Source organism: Pristiophorus japonicus, chromosome 2, assembly GCF_044704955.1.
Source record: "Pristiophorus japonicus isolate sPriJap1 chromosome 2, sPriJap1.hap1, whole genome shotgun sequence".
Classification (NCBI taxonomy): Eukaryota; Metazoa; Chordata; class Chondrichthyes; family Pristiophoridae; genus Pristiophorus; species Pristiophorus japonicus.
The window spans coordinates 247,190,592-247,203,711 of record NC_091978.1 but is presented as its reverse complement, the minus strand read 5'-3'; the positions used below and the strand labels follow the sequence as shown (position 1 = coordinate 247,203,711).

Here is a 13,120-nt window from a genome sequence, read left to right as displayed (position 1 = left end):
AGGGGTAGCCACATTCCCTTCCCTGAAGGACATTAGTGAACCAGTTGGGTTGTTACAACAATCCAGCAGTTTCCATTGTCATTTTTCCCAGCCCACAAATTTACTGAATTCATTTTCACAACCAGGCATAGTGTGATATGAACCCACAACCTCTGCATCACGAGGCCAGTATCATAATCGTTACGCTGCCTCACCCAATATGTAGAGACTGGTTAACTCCACGCAGGACTAGTAATAATGTCCATTCTTGAATCCTTTTAGCTGTTTGGCAATGCATACTGGGATTTTCCCAATAGATATTTGTGTTTGACTTCTGTAGGGATCTTCTTTATCTCATTCATGGCACAATTAGAACCATTAAAGTTGGACAACATCTTTATTTATAGTTTGTATATGATCATTGAGCAATACCTTATTTTTCATGCTAAGCAGTTCGGAAACCAGTTTATACAACTTTTCAAGTAATCAACAAAATCTCAGGGCAGGCAGGTACTTGAACATTCTGGTTCATGCTGGTTCCCAGCTATTTGTCCTTCCTGAGACTTGTGCTCTTTGTTAAACTGGGAATAAAATAAAATCCCATATTAAAATTAGTGCAATTTTCTCAGTCAATTCAGATATAAATACTGTCAGCGTTAATTGGTTATGGAGTAATGACACTGTCTTAGCTTCACACAACCTGAAAGAATGGCCCTTTCTAAGAAGCCAAAGGTCCCGTGTTTATTAATTATGCTGCTCCTAGTAGTGCAATGGTAAATGGAGACAAGGCAGTTTTCACTTTATTGCACAGAATACAATTGCCCTGAAACACTTCTGGAGCTAACCTGTGCAAACATCACACCAAGCACAGTGCAAAGTCCCTCGGATGGTATGCAGCTTTACAGCTCTTCTCCACAGTGGGGCACTATTGAGTGGCAAAGAATACGAAAAAGTATAAATAAATAAGCACTATTATTTTTGACAATGCATTCCCAGTTCAGGAAAATACAGACCACCGGATCAGAAAGAATTCCAAAGATTTCTATGCATTTTATATTGTACAAGATATTTGGAACAAAATAAAAGCTGACTGTGTACAGTTCTCCTAAATACATTTGTCAGCCCTTTTAAAGAGGGTGTCACTCTCACTGCTCCAATTCTTTTGTTGCTGTAATCTATAATTGTGGAAGCACCATATTGAGCCTGCTCTTTTTGTGTTGGTCCTTGAATTCTGGAAGTGCTCTTGTCGTTGCAATAAAGTAGTTGCAGAGTGAATTTGGATGAGTCCATTATGGGAAAAGAAGTGGAGGGGGGGGGGGTGCATTGTACTCAGTCAGCAGCCAGCACCAATCCCCTGGCATGTCTTCTGATCCCAACTGCTTACAGTTTAGTCACGCGTTTAATCCAAGGCATAAAGGCAGAGACTCTTGTGTAGACACCTGGGGTATCCTTTACACCACAACCGTGTCCCCAGGAGGTCACACCAAATACTACCCAGCGTCCTCCCGCTCTTTCACACATCAACGGTCCGCCACTATCTCCTTGGCAGCTGTCTACTCGTTTGTGGTCCAGTAAGTTTCCTGCACAGAGCATCCTCCCTGTGAACCTCTGCTTGTAGCGCTCCTCGCAACGCTTTTTGGGAAGCAATGGGATGGCGGCTTGCTGCAGAGTCTTTGAATAAGCTCTTCCTACAGCAGGGACAGAAAGTCATAATTGCCCTTTAGTTAAATTTCTCATATACCACTCCTGCACCCAGCATTTTATTTAACAGTGGAACACTCTAGGCCTTGCCCTAAGGTAGGCAACAGAGAATAACTCTTTCTACCATATTAAGTGTTTAAAACATTGATTTGTAAGCACAATAAATATTTATACTTATTGGTGGATGGCCTCTAGATCACGGTTGGTGGCATTTCTAAAGCTGCGGCCTCTAAAATGCCATGAGGGTTCTCTCGGTCTTCCACTGTCACTGCGGAACGAGATTGATATAATCCCATGAGAAACAGTGCAAATGGCCCTTTTCAGACATTTACGCCATTTCTATGGAGATTCCATTAGTTTCACGCCACAGTTATAAAGGGAGACTGATAGAAGAAACCCTACTGCATTTCAGAGCCAATGGGGCCAAAATTCAGGGTCTTAGAAAGACCCGCTACTGCCCATTTGCAGTGGCCATGCATCGGAATCCCGTGGCCGCCGCTTTGTGGTCAATTGGCCAATCCGACCCAAATTTAGGTCAGGGATTTTTAGGCCTGGACCCGATACCGGCCGATGCTGATTGTTATGTATTGAATAAAGAGTCAAACCAGATATTGCAAGCTCAAAGTAAGGTGTGACCGTAGTCCTTTATTACAGGTCTCAGAGTGCCTCTCCAGCCTGTGAGGCCTCCTTATATACAGGTGCTCCCAGGGGATTGTGGGATCCCTTGGGACTCCAGGGGATGAGCCCTCTGGTGGTTAAAAATGGTATTTACAGGTTTACATATAAAACAACACTCCCCCCCCCAAAAGTCAATAGTGTAACTATTTAAAGTGTGAGTCGATCTGTGGTCTTCCTTTCCCTGGTTGATCGTCTCGGTGCAAATGCTGGTTTTGGTGAGTCATTTGTTGGGCCCTCGCTGAGCTGCTGCACAGCTGGCCTTGCTGGACTGCTGGGCGTGGTGAGTCCTGCTGGGCTGCTGCGGGTGATGGGTTCTGCTTCGTGGTAAACCGCTGGGTTGGTTGCCACTAAAAGGTAGAGTCTAGTGTGGGTTGTTCTGGATAGTCCATGAAACTGAGTTTGGTTTGGTCCAAGTCTTTCCTGCAGGTGAGTCCATTTGAAAGTTTGACCTGAAACACCCTACTCCCCTCTTTGTCCACAACGATGCTGGGAAGCCACTTGGGACCTTGTCCATAGTTCAACACAAATACAGGATTATTAATCTTGATTTCGCGTTGACACATTTGCGCGATCATGATATGTATTCTGTTGAAGCCGCCTGCTCTCTACCTGTTCGTGTAGATCAGGGTGGACTAACGAGAGCCTTGTCTTAAGTGCCCTTTTCATGAGCAGTTCAGAGGGGGAAACCACAGTGAGCGAGTGGGGTCTTGTGCGGTAAGTAAGCAGGACTCGGGATAGGCGAGTCTGCAGTGATCCTTTTCAAGCTCTGCTTGATTGTTTGCACTGCTCGCTCTGCCTGACCATTGGACGGGGCAGATGTGACATATTTGATCCCATTGCGGGTCATGAACTCTTTCAACTCGGCACTGGTGAAGCATGGCCCATTGTCACTCACAAGGACGTCAGGCAGGCCATGCGTGGCAAACATGGCCCGCAGGCTTTCAATGGTGGCAGCGGAAGTGCTTGCCGACATTATCACACATTCAATCCATTTGGAGTATGCATTTACAACCACTAGGAACATTTTTCCCAAGAATGGGTCTGCATAGTCGACATAGACCCTGGACCACGGTTTGGAGGGCCAGGACCATAAAGTTAGTGGCTCCTCCCTGGGTGCATTGCTTAACTGTGAACATGTATTACATTTGTGCACGCAGGACTCTAAGTCTGCATTGATACCGGGCCACCACACGTGGGATCTGGCTATCGCTTTCATCATTACGATGCCTGGGTGGGTACTGTGGGGGTCATTAATGAAAGTGTCCCTGCCCTTTTTTGGCACCACTACCCGATTACCCCATAGGAGACAGTCTGCCTGTATAGACATTTCATCTCTGCACCACTGGTACAGCTTTATTTCTTCCTGCATCTCTAACGGAACACTGGACCAACTCCCATGGAGCACACAGTTTTTTTACTAAAGATAGTAAGGGGTCCTGGCTCGTCCAGGTTCTAATCTGTCGGGTGGTAACAGGTGATTGCTCACTCTCGAATGCTTCCATTACCATAACTAAACCTGCGGGCTCCACCTCCACCTCTGTGGTGGGCAATGGCAGCCTACTGAGAGCATCGGCACAGTTTTCTGTGCCTGGCCTATGGCGGATGGCATAGTTGTATGCGGACAACGTAAGCGCCCATCTCTGGATGTGGGCCAATGCAATCGTATTTATCACCTTACTTTCAAAAAAGAGGGTTATAAGTGGCTTATGGTCGGTTTCCAATTCAAATTTGAGCCCAAACAGATATTGATGCATTATCTTTACCCCATAAACACACGCTAACGCTTCTTTTTTGATCATGCTGTAGGCACTCTCAGCCTTAGATAGACTTCTGGATGCATAAGCAACTGGTTGCAATTTCCCAAATTCATTAGCTTGTTGCACTACACACCCGACAGCATATGACGACACATCACATGCTTGTACCAAACGCTTACATGGATCGTTCAACACAAGCAATTTGTTTGAGCATAACAGTTTCCTAGCTTTGTCAAAGGCATTTTCTTGGCTTTTACTCCATAACCATTCATCTCCTTTATGCAGTAAAGAGTGTAGTGGTTCTAAACAATGTGCTAAGACCCAGTAAGAAGTTACCAAAACAGTTCAGGAGTCCTAGAAACGACCGCAGCTCCGTCATGTTCTGTGGTCTCGGTGCGTTCTTGATTGTCTCCATCTTCGAATCGGTGGGCCTGATGCCGTCTGCCGCGATTCTTCTCCCCAGGAACTCCACTTCAGACGCCAGGAAAATGCACTTCGAGCATCTTAACCTGAGCCCCACACGATTAAGCAGAATAAGAACCTCCTCCAGGTGCTGCAGATGCTCGACAGTGTCCCGACCTGTAACCAAGATGTCGTCCTGGAAGACCATGGTGCGCAGGACCGACTTTAGCAAGCTTTCCATGTTCCTGTGGAATATCGCCGTGGCCGATCGAATGCCAAACGGGCATCTGTTGTAAATGAAGAGACCTTTGTGCGTGTTGATGCAGGTGAGGCCCTTCGATGATTCCTCCAGCTCCTGTGTCATGTAGGCCGAGGTCAAGTCCAGCTTCGTGAAAGTTTTTCCTCCCGCCAATGTCACAAATAGGTTGTCTGCCTTTAGTAGCAGGTATTGATCCTGCAAGGAGAAATGATTGATAGTTACTTTGTAATCGCCACAGATTCTGATGGTGCCGTCTTCCTTGAGGATTGGAATAATTGGATTGGCCCACTCGCTGAATTCGATCGGCGAAATTATGCCCCCTCGTTGCAGTCTGTCCAGCTCGAACTCCACCCTCTCTCTCATCACATACGGTACCGCTCTCATCTTATGATGAATGGGTCGCGCCCCCACAATCAAGTGGATCTGCACTTTTGCTCCTTGGAACTTCCCAATGCCCGGTTTGAACAGCGAGGGGAACTTGTTTAGGACCTGGGCACATGAAGTTTCATCGATGGACGAGAGTGCTCGGACGTCATCCCAGTTCCAGCGTATCTTTCCCAGCCAGCTCCTGCCGAACAGCGTGGGGCCATCGCCCGGTACCACCCAGAGTGCATCGCTCCATCGTAGGAGACCTTTACGGTAGCACTACCGATTACAGGAATCAGTTCCTTTGTGTACATTCTCAGTTTAGTACGAAAAGGGGTCAGGACTGGCCTTGAGGCCTTGCTGCACCACAATTTATCGAAAGTCTTTTTGCTCATTATTGACTGGCTCGCGCCTGTGTCCAGCTCCAGTGAATGTGGGAGTCCATTTAATTCAACCTTCAGCATTATCGGGGGACACTTTGTGGTAAATGTGTGCACCCCATATATCTCTGCCTCCTCAGTCTGAGGCTCTGGTTCAGCATGAACCACCGTGGATCTGTCCTCCTCTGCAACATGGTGATTTGCAGGATTTTCAGCATTTGCAGCTCGCCTGCACATACGTTGGAGGTGTCCCATTGTTCTACAGCCCTTGCAAACGTATCCTTTGAAGTGGTATGACTGGAAACAATGATCACCCCTGCAGTGCCAACAAGGTGTTAATGGCCTTACATTCAACACCCTTGATAGTGGGCTCTGAGTCACCTGCGGACGTGCAGCTGCAGGCATGTAAGTCCTGCCCTGTCCATTACGATTCAAAAACAACATTACTTTGTTCACAGTACTTGCAACAGCACTCGTGTGCTGAGAGAATTGTTTGGTATTGTCACTGGTGGCAATAAACGCTTTACTCAAGGTTGCAGTCGCTACAGTCAACAATTTGCGAAGTATTACTTCATGGCCAATGCCAAGTACAAAGAAATCCCTGAGCATGTGCTCCAAGTGTCCTTCAAATTCGCAATGTCCTGCAAGGCGCCTTAGCTCGGCGACGTAGCTCACCACTTCCTGGCCTTCAGACCTCTTGTTCGTGTAGAACCGGTACCTCGCCATCAGAACGCTTTCCTTCAGGTTTAGATGCTCCTGGACCAGTGTGCACAAATCATCGTACGACTTCTCTGTGGGTTTTGCTGGTGCGAGCAGATTTTTCATGACGCCATACGTTGGTGCCCCGCAAACGGTGAGGAGGATCGTCCTCTGTTTGGCAGTGTTCGCTTCTCCTTCCAGCTCGTTGGCCACGAACTATTGGTCGAGTCGCTCCACGAAGGTTTCCCAATCAGCTCCCTCCGAAAATTTCTCCAGGATGCCCACGGTTCTCTGCATCGTTGCAGTGGAATTCGTCATCTGTATCTCATCACCAGTTGTTATGTCTTGAATAAAGAGTCAGGCAAGATATTGCAAGTTCAAAGCAAGGTGTAACCGTAGTCCTTTATTACAGATCGCAGAGTGCCTCTCCAGCCTGTGAGGCCTCCTTATGTACAGGTGCTCCCAAAGGATTGTGGGATCCCTTGGGACTCCAGGGGATGAGCCCTCTGGTGGTTAAACATGGTATTTACAGGTTTAAATATATAACATTGATGACGCATCATCAGAATTCGCACCACCGCTCTCCCTCACCTTAAAAATGCACCGACTGTAGTTCAGGTCGAAAAATCGTAGCCCCGCCGCGCGGTGCCCCCGACAGCTTTCTCTGTCGATACACCTTCTGCTGACTGTGTGTGGCCCGGCAGCGCGGCGGCCCTTCAAGGGGAGGGCCCACTGCTGCGGCCGCCATATATTTATTTTTGCCGGCCAACTTCCCGATCGGCCGGCAAGATAGTGCCCACGGGTTCAGCCAGACCACCAACGGGCAGCCTGGCACCAACTCTTGGGTGCCAGGCCATTGGCCCAGCCAAACGCCTCCCTGGTGTCCCAGTGACCAGTGGCCAAAGATTTAAAATGCCCACTTCTCATCCCTTTCACAGAGGAGAGAAAGCGTGATGATGCAAATTTTGGAAATCAATATTTATTAATTATTTTGATACAACAATGCACTGCTGTTGTGTGCTTTCTTTTCAAAATGTGCATACATTTTCATAATTTCTAAAACATGAGCATTACACGATCAGTTCTAAAATGTGCCCCTTAGATTTACCCAGTTCTGAAATGTTGTTTTGGCTATTCATGTGCTGTGACGTCATCACGACTCCACCGCTGATTGACAGTGGCGGAGACCCAACTTCATCCCCTCAGAAACATAGAAACATAGAAACATGGAAAATAGGTGCAAGAGTAGGCCATTCGGCACTTCGAGCCTGCACCACCATTCAATAATATCATGGCTGATCATTCACCTCAGTACCCCTTTCTTGCTTTCTCTCCATATCCCTTGATCCCTTTAGCCGTAAGGGTCATGTCTAACTCCCTCCTGAAAATACCCAATGAACTGGCATCAACAACTCTCTTCGGTAGGGAATTCCACAGGTTAACAACTCTCTGAGTGAAGAAGTTTCTCCTCATCTCAGTCCTAAATGGCTTACCCCTTATCCTTAGACTATGTCCCCTGGTTCTGGACTTCGCCCAACATCGGGAACATTCTTCCTGCACCTAACCTGTCCAGTCCCGTCAGAATTTTATATGTTTCTATGAGATCCCCTCTCATCCTTCCAAACTCCAGTGAATACAGGCCCAGTCGACCCAGTCTCTCCTCATATATCAGTCCTGCCATCCCGGGAATCAGTCTGGTGAACCTTCGCTGCACTCCCTCGATTAGGAGATCAAAATTGAACACAATATTCCAGGTGAGGCCTCACCAAGGCCCTGTACAACTACAGTACGACCTCCCTGCTCCTATACTCAAATCCCATAGCTATGAAGGCCAACATGCCATTTGCCTTCTTCACCGCCTGCTGTACCATCATGCCAGCTTTCAATGACTGATGTACCGTGACACCCAGGTCTCGTTGCACCTCCCCTTTTCCTAATCTGCCACATTCTGATAATATTCTGCCTTCGTGTTTTTGCCACCAAAGTGGGTAACCTCACGTTTGTCCGCATTATACTGCATCTGCCATGAGTTTTGCCGACTCACCTAACATGTCCAAGTCACCCTGCAACCTCTTAGCGTCCTCCTCACAGCTCACACCGCCACCCAGCTTAGTGTCATCTGCAAACTTGGAGCTATTACACTCAATTCGTTCATCTAAATCATTAATGTATATTGTAAATAGCTAGGATCCCAGCACTGAGCCCTGCGGCACCCCACTAGTCACTGCCTGCCATTCTGAAAAGGACCCGTTTATCCCGACTCTCTGCTTCCTGTCTGCCAACCAGTTCTCTACCCACGTCAGTACATTATCCCCAATACCATGTGCTTTAATTTTGCACACAAATCTCTTGTGTGGGACCTTGTCAAATGCCTTTTGAAAGTCCAAATACACCACATCCTCTGGTTCTCCCTTGTCCACTCTACCAGTTACATCCTCAAAAAATTCTAGAAGATTTGTCAAGCATGATTTCCCGTTCATAAATCCTTGCTGACTTGGACCGATCCTGATCACCAATGCATCCACTATTTCTAGGGCCACTTCCTTAAGTACTCTGGGATGCAGACTATCAGGCCCCGGGAATTTATCGGCCTTCAATCCCATCAATTTCCCTAACACAATTTCCTGCCTAATAAGGATTTCCTTCAGTTCCTCCTTCTCACTAGACCCTCGGTCCCCTAGTATTTCCGAACGGTTATTTGTGTCTTCCTTCGTGAAGACAGAACCAAAGTATTTGTTCAACTGGTCTGCCATTTCTTTGTTCCCCATTATAAATTCACCTGAATCTGACTGTAAGGGACCTACGTTTGTCTTCACTAATCTTTTTCTCTTTACATATCTATAGAAGCTTTTACAGTCAGTTTTTATGTTCCCAGCAAGCTTCCTCTCATACTCTATTTTCCCCCTCCTAATTAAACCCTTTGTCCTCCTCTGCTGAATTATAAAATTCTCCCAGTTTGCTGCTTTTTCTGGCCACTTTATACGCTCCTCCCTTGTGAGCCACGGTTGAGCCACCCACCCCGTTTTATTTTTACTCCAGACAGGGATGTACAATTGTTGAAGTTCATCTATGTGATCTTTAAATGTTTGCCATTGCCTATCCACTGTTAACCCTTTAAGTATCATTCGCCACTCTATTCTAGCCAATTCACGTCTCATACCATCGAAGTTACCTTTCCTTAAGTTCAGGACCCTAGTCTCTGAATTAACTGTGTTACTGTCCATCTTAATGAAGAATTCTACCATATTATGGTCACTCTTCCCCAAGGGGCCTCGCACAACAAGATTGCTAATTAATCCTTTCTCATTATGTATCACCCAGTCTATGATGGCCAGCCTTCTAGTTGGTTCCTCAATATATTGATCTAGAAAACCATCCCTAATACACTCCAGGAAATCCTCCTCCACCGTCTTGCTACCAGTTTGGTTAGCCCAATCAATATTTACATTAAAGTCGCCCATGATAACTGCTGTACCTTTATTGCATGCATTCCTTATTTCTTGTTTGATGCTGTCCCCAACCTCACTACTACTGTTTGGTGGTCTGTACACAACTCCCACTAGCGTTTTCTGCCCTTTGATATTCCGTAGCTCCACCTATACCGATTCCACATCATCCAAGCTAATGTTCTTCCTTACTATTGCGTTAATTTCCTCTTTTTTTCCTCTTTAAGCAGCAATGCCACCCTACCTCCTTTACCTTTCTGTCTGTCCTTCCTATATGTTGAATACCCCTGGATGTTGAGTTCCCAGCCTTGGTCACCCTGGAGCCATGTCTCCGTGACGCCAATTACATCATATCCATTAACATCTATCTGTGCAGTTACTTCGTCCACCTTATTACGAACACTCCTCGCATTGAGGCACAGAGCCTTCAGGCTTGTCTTTTTAACACACTTTACCTTCCTGTCGATCACCCGCCCCCACTATGACCGATTTCCTTTCGGACTTTGAAAAAATGCCAAAGTCCTGAAAATCAATCATCCGACCACATCCTGGATCCCTGCGGTAAGAATATTGAAGAATCATAAGTGTGCCAGCTTTCTTGCACTACTGAATTTCGGCACCAATGTTTCTTCTTCTAGCCTTAGGTCCACTACTTGACTAAAAACAAACAGCAGCATGGGTGCTGAGAGAAAAGTCACACTTCCAAAATATAGCCTCAAAAACAGCTGCAAATGGGTAGTTTGTAAAGTGGAAAAATTCATGCTAATTATGGAGCGCCTCTTTTGAGGTTGGGGTTAAGGTGCACTTTGTAAAAATTCACCGATTCTGAATTCCTGCTGGTCTTTCCTGATTTCCTGCCATAACTGCAATGGGAAATCGACAAAACCTCTGCACTCATAGATCACGGTGCAGGGAACGTTAAATGTGAAAATTTAGCCTGTAGATTGCAGTGCTCTTTTTTGCAAATGGTGCATAATTTTGAACCAGTTAGTTGTTTACTGCTAATATGTATGCCATTTTAAAAAATCTATGTACACGAATGTCAGGTAATTCTCCGATTCTAGAAAAAAGCACTAAAACGTCCTAATCCTAGGACAGTCCACATTGTTCCTCCTTAATATTTATTGAAATTGCTTTTTCAGATTCCGAGAATGTATGTTCAGGTTTTATTGTCGAAAAGCTGTCAAAGCAGGTGCCATGAATAGGGCAATTTGCAGATTTCAACACTATGTTTTAAAGCTCAGAAGCTGCTGAACTTTAGGGAAATTAGTGGCTGAGCCAGGTGCAGTTTAATGAACACTGCAATTGCAATGCCAACGTCCCTGACAAGTAGTCAATAGCTTCACCTCTGCATAGTTAAGAAATGGTATGAGTTTAAAGAGAAACTCCAGTAATTTTACCTGTATAATTATACCTCAATGATAGCCTGTGATTAACCATTATAGTGGCTCTGAAGTACAACATAAAAGTAATTAGTAAAACTATCAGGTTAGTATGTGTTTATTATTCATAGAATCATAGAATTGTACAGAACAGAAGGTCACTTGGCCCATCGTGCCCGTGCTGGCTCTTTGAAAGAGCTATTTTTTTTTTCCTTTTTCAAGTATATATCCAGTTCCTTTTTAAAAGTTATTGTTGAATCTGCCTCCATCAGCCTTTCGATATTGTAAAAACTCCCAGGATTATCATGGCATGTTCTGATGTCTGTGAACTAAGTTGCTGTTTTTAGACCTGTTGCTCTCTGGCGATTTTATACATAGGGGCTAAACAATTCGGGAGCTTTACCTCAATAATTACTGGCAAAAAAATAGCGGAAATAGGGCAGCCGCCACTCTTCCGCCAGCTGGTGGCGGGTCCCATGGTGTCCACCATTTTCCCAGGCCCAGCAGCTCTGCTGGCAAGATCCATCATCCTGCAAATTTAAATGAGGGAGAAGTGACGTGCACGCCGATTTAATGTCAACACGATGAAATTGGAACTTTGTATTCAGTTCAATGCTGGGTCTTAAGCTCTACATGTAAACCCAGTGTGAAGTGTCAGCACCTCTTAAGCTGGTACACACATCTTTCAGTTTGCAGTTAAGCTTTTGGACTGGATTTTAAAAATGTTATTTAGGTAGTGGCTTACTGCAATAGATGTTACAAGTGTTTTAAGTGTGCAGGGAGTGCTGCTGGAGAAGGCCTCTGAGAAGACAGAAAATGCAGAGATATTTTCTCCCCAATTTAAAATGATATTCTATCCTCATTTTGTATAATACTTTGATTTCATATGATCATTTGTAGTGAAATAACAATTTGAGAAACAAAGTAAAGTTGGTTGGAGCGTAGGGATTTCTTTACACTACTGGGTGAGGATAAGATAGACACAAAATCTAGGCACATCATCATCATCATCATAGGCAGTCCCACGGAATCGAGGAAGACTTGCTTCCATTCTTAGAATGAGTCCTTAGGTGGCTGACCAGTCCAATACGAGAGCCACAGCCTGCCACAGGTAGGACAGACAGTCGTTGAGGGTAAGGGAGGGTGGGACAGGTTTGCCGCATGTTCTTTCTGCTGCCTGCGTTTGTTTTCTGCATGCATTTAGCGATGAGACTCGAGGCACTCAAGTGCACTTCCTCCACTTAGGGCAGTCTTTGGCCACGGACTCCCAGGTGTCAGTGGGGATGTTGCACTTTATCAGGAAGACTTTGAGGGTGCCCTAGTAATGTTTCCTCTGTCCACCTTTGGCTCGTTTGCCATGAAGGAGTTCCGAGTAGAGCGCTTGCTTTGGGAGTCTCGTGTCTGGCATGCAGACAATGAGGCCTGCCCAGCGGAGCAGATCAACTGTGGTCAGTGTTTCAATGCTGGGGATGTTGGCCTGGATGTAGACGCTAATGTTGATGCGTCTGTCCTCCCAGGGGATTTGTAAGATCTTGCAGAAGCATCGTTGGTGGTATTTCTCCAGCGACTTGAGGTGTCTACTGTACATGGTCCATCTCTCTGAGCCACACAGGAGGGCGGGTATTATTACAGCCCTGTAGACCTTGAGCTTGGTGGTGGATTTGAGGGCCTGGTCTTCGAACACTCTTTTCCTCAGGCGGCCGAAAGTCGCACTGGAGCTGGTGTTGAATCTCCTCATGAATGTCCGCTTTTGCTGGTAAGAGGCTCCCAAGGTATGGGAAATGGTCCACATTGTCCAGGGTCGCGCCGTGGATCTTGATGACTGGGGGGGCAGTGCTGTGTGGTGAGGACAGGCTGGTGGAGGACCTTTGTCGTACGCCTCAGTAAATACGTCAACTAAGTCCTGGAGTTCAGTCTCTGAATGTGCGCAGACGCAGGCGTCGTCCATGTACTGTAGCTCAACGACGGAGGTTATGTGGTCTTGGACTGGCCTGGAGATGGCGAAGGTTGAACAGCTTCCCACTGGTTCTGTAGTTTAGTTCCACTCCAGCAGGGAGCTTGTTGACTGTGA

At 46.1% G+C, this 13,120-nt stretch overlaps 1 protein-coding gene across 4 annotated transcripts in view; it reads right to left on the bottom strand.

Moving 5' to 3' along the window:
• Positions 1-379: 379 nt before the first annotated feature.
• The window catches only part of prss12 (serine protease 12), a 176,677-nt gene continuing 163,936 nt past the window's right edge, over positions 380-13,120 (bottom strand). For 3 of the 4 annotated variants that reach the window (XM_070871141.1, XM_070871142.1, XM_070871144.1), the window contains one exon: positions 380-1,667. In XM_070871141.1, the coding sequence (XP_070727242.1) occupies positions 1,360-1,667 (308 nt within the window). In that variant the 3' untranslated portion in view covers positions 380-1,359. Of the gene's footprint in view, positions 1,668-11,533; positions 11,580-13,120 lie in introns of those variants that run through there. The other variant, XM_070871143.1, reaches the window with a different exon arrangement.